This window comes from Pistacia vera, unplaced genomic scaffold (assembly GCF_008641045.1).
Source record: "Pistacia vera cultivar Batoury unplaced genomic scaffold, PisVer_v2 Contig476, whole genome shotgun sequence".
NCBI classification, from domain to species: Eukaryota; Viridiplantae; Streptophyta; class Magnoliopsida; order Sapindales; family Anacardiaceae; genus Pistacia; species Pistacia vera.
The window spans coordinates 699501-702956 of NW_022196308.1; the positions used below are offsets into that span (position 1 = coordinate 699501).

A 3456-nucleotide genomic window follows, 5' to 3' on the forward strand; every position below is an offset into this window, starting at 1 on the left:
TAAGTTGGCAACTGTCACATCAGCTCCCACTACACCCAAGGCACTAAATGATTTTGATTAGACCGTACAAACGATTGTTCCTTCATAATGAATGACAACCATTTCTCATGAATGAACGGTCATTCGTCCCTAAGGAGCGGTCGTTCATATTTAGTCGAAGTCTACTACCACGTTAGGGTTTATGTTTAATCAAAGTCTATTGTCACGTTAGGGGTTGTTTCTTCATAAGGAATAGCAACCATTTCTTATGAAACCATTCCTTATGAATGAACAGTCGTTTGTCCCTAAGGAGCAGTCGTTCATGTTTAGTCAAAGTCTTCTGCCACGTTAGGGTTCATGTTTAGTCAAAATCCACTGTCATGTTAGGGTTATAAGCGAAAGAGAATGTTATAAGATTTGGGCCACGTTAGGATTGTAAGAGAATAATGTAAGATTGGATTGTAAATGTAGTATTTTTTTATTGAAGTGAGTTCAAGGAGGAACGTTCCAAAGTCAGTTTGACGAAACAGTTGTCAATTTATAAAATAAAATAATAACTAACTGTGAGCCATTGGATTTTGAATCGTGTTAACTTCATCATTCTCATCATCATCAAGGACGTAGCCAGGATTCTAAGTCAGTAGGTTCAAAACATCAAAATTGATACATTTACAATAAAACATATACTAAAGTAATGAGCATAAAAAATGTACTTTTAAAAGTTATCCATACCAAATTATCAATTTTACAATTGTCCTCGACGTTTTTTCATATTCTGAAAACGTTGTATAATCCTCAAATCTCTACAACTTAGGGTTTCATTAATTCTTTAAACCATTCAAAATTAACTCAATAACTAGCCAAAATTTATCAAACTCAAATTAAAATTACAACTAATTAACTCATACCTCAACATAAACAAGATTAAATCAAAACCCACATTAAAATCTAGTAATTTAATCTTCTGATTTCAAACTCATTTATTAAACTCAGCAAAAACTCATAGCTCATGATCTTTCATCAATTAAGAAAGCTAAAAGAAAAGAAGTTTAAGTAAAAAAATAATAAAAATAAAATGAGCATCATCTTATCTTGTAATCCAAAAGAGTGGCATTTCTTGAGTATTTAACCAAAGGAAAAATATAATATGAGAGGAAATGAAGAAGAGAGAAAGGTTAAAAAATAGTTAATTAATAATTCATTAGGTCAATATAAAATTAAGTTTGGTTAAAATTGTAAAATTTATAAAATATTAATAATTTTATGAAATTTTTAAAAAGTTGAGTGGGTTCAATTGAACCCACAACTCTCTGTGTGGCTACGCGCTTGATCATCATCATTGGTTTCACTTCTCAGTATAAACGGATGCTGCAACAACTGTTCCGCCGTCAACCTCCTAGTCGCTTCCTTCTGCAAGCAACAACCAATGAAATCCCTAAACTCTCCGGACGCCGAAAGCGATGCCTCCGGTGGCGGTGACTTTAAAATTGCCAACATAAAACTTGCCCAATCCCTTTCCTTCAAAGAATGTGGAAGCTTTCCCATATAAATCGCCAACATAGTTATACCAAAACCCCATAGATCTCCACTACACTCATCAATCAAATCATCGTTAAGTCTCTACTTCCCAGAAAGGTAATCGGGACTCATATAAGGTACACTTCCTTCGATATTACTCGCAACAAAGCCTGTAATCTTCACCTTGTGTCTTGAATCCATAAACAAACTCAAAGGCTTAATACCCTTATGAGCAATGCGACGTTTATGTAAATAAGAAAGCCCTCTTAAGATTTGTTTCGCTATTTTGGAAAGTATCTGTTTGTCGGTGATACAAGATTGGTCAAGCGGCTTACCATCGAAGAACTCTAAGAGGAGTTCAATACGATCGTAACCAAGATCGAAGCTGTCGACGAATTTCATCACATTGGGGTGGTCCACGTGGCGGAAGATCTCGATCTGTTGGCGGATTTCAGGGCCGTTGCCGGATATGCATTCGCTTATAAAGCTTTCGAGAACGTAAACTTGGTTGGTTGGCCAGTGGAAGGCTTTGTGATAAACAAAGCCGTACTCGAGGCCGAGTCGCCCGAATGATTGGAGGTCTGAATAGTTCATGGAGATTTTGATTTGGAAAATTACAAAATCAATGAAATTAAAGGAATTGATATGAAGATTTTATCACCTTTATCGTTTGAACTAAGTTTTGTAAACTTACTTAACGTTTGCCTAAATGTCGCGCAGTCAACCTTACTGTTTGACCTTGTCAAATAGTTTAAATTAATTAATTTAAATGTAAAAACAGATATTAATAGATTAATAGAACATAAAGGGAGTTGAACAAAATTAACAAAAACCTTAAGTATATTAATCAAGCTAACCTTTAACTCAATTTTGTTTTTCTTATTTTCTCTTATATTTTGAAATTTGATTTTGAGCTATTTCAAATTCTTCATAAATTGAAGAGTTAATTTCAGCATTAATTGGTTGTTTTCATAAGATTAAAACCGAAAAATTGATAGAGAAGTTTGATTAAAATTTATGATTATATCAGCTTATTATATATTGTTATCGTGTTAAAATGATATATAAAAATTAAAAAAGTTATTATGTATTTCATTCAAAGAAGAAGAATTAGTTATTAACCACCACTGGGTGGCTTGATGGTAAGAGAGCAAAAGAGGATCCAATAGGAGAGACCATTGAAACTCATGTCCGGCTGATAGTTCTAATCTTTTAGAGTCCCGAAAGAATAATCGAGGTGTACACAAACTAATCTTGACACCTCGGATCATAAAAAAAAAAAAAAAAAAAAAAACAACTATTCTCATAAAATGCTCAGCATACACAAACGCAAGTTAGTACCAAATGCTTGAGATTTCGGAAAGTTGTAATGGAAAAGACAGTAGTAAGAAGGGGCAAAAAGGGGTATTTATGTCAAATGACGCATCTACGGTTAATATAGTTAGACATGGTTAATTTTAACTAAAAGGCCATCTAGTTTTTTAGTCTTTACTAAATGGCCTTCCAAAACCTGAAATTCTTGCAAACAAACCCAAACATAACATCTTCTTCTTCTTCCTCCCGCCATTAACGCATCCCTCCGCTGGTTGATGTTTATTCTAAGCTTTGTCTATTATCTTCTTCTTCCTCTGCATCCTCTCCTTCCTCCTTCCTGTACATCTTCTTCTTCCTGCCATTAACACTATCTTCTTCCTCCGCCATTAACATCTTCTCCGCCACAGATCCTCCTCCTCCTGGCATTTTGTCCAGGTATGTGTATTTCCCCTTTCCATTTTATATTTCGATTTACAAATATTTAATGATGGATTGGGTTTGGGTTATGATTTTGATTTAGTTGTTTAGATTGTTGGGTTGTGTTTGATGTAATGCAAGTTGAAAGGAGTGAAATTTGTTGAATATTTTCTTGCATTATGGGTAGCTGGGGTTGGTAGCACTGATTGTAAGTGGAGATGACTAAAA

The 3456-nt window shown here is 34.2% G+C and overlaps 1 protein-coding gene across 1 annotated transcript; it reads right to left on the reverse strand.

Moving 5' to 3' along the window:
• Window positions 1–1599: 1599 nt before the first annotated feature.
• On the reverse strand, window positions 1600–2091 carry LOC116146312 (mitogen-activated protein kinase kinase 5-like). The gene has a single exon (XM_031431719.1). The coding sequence runs from the start codon at window positions 2089–2091 to the stop codon at window positions 1600–1602; it is 492 nt and encodes a 163-aa protein (XP_031287579.1).
• Between the last annotated feature and the right edge of the window lie 1365 nt (window positions 2092–3456).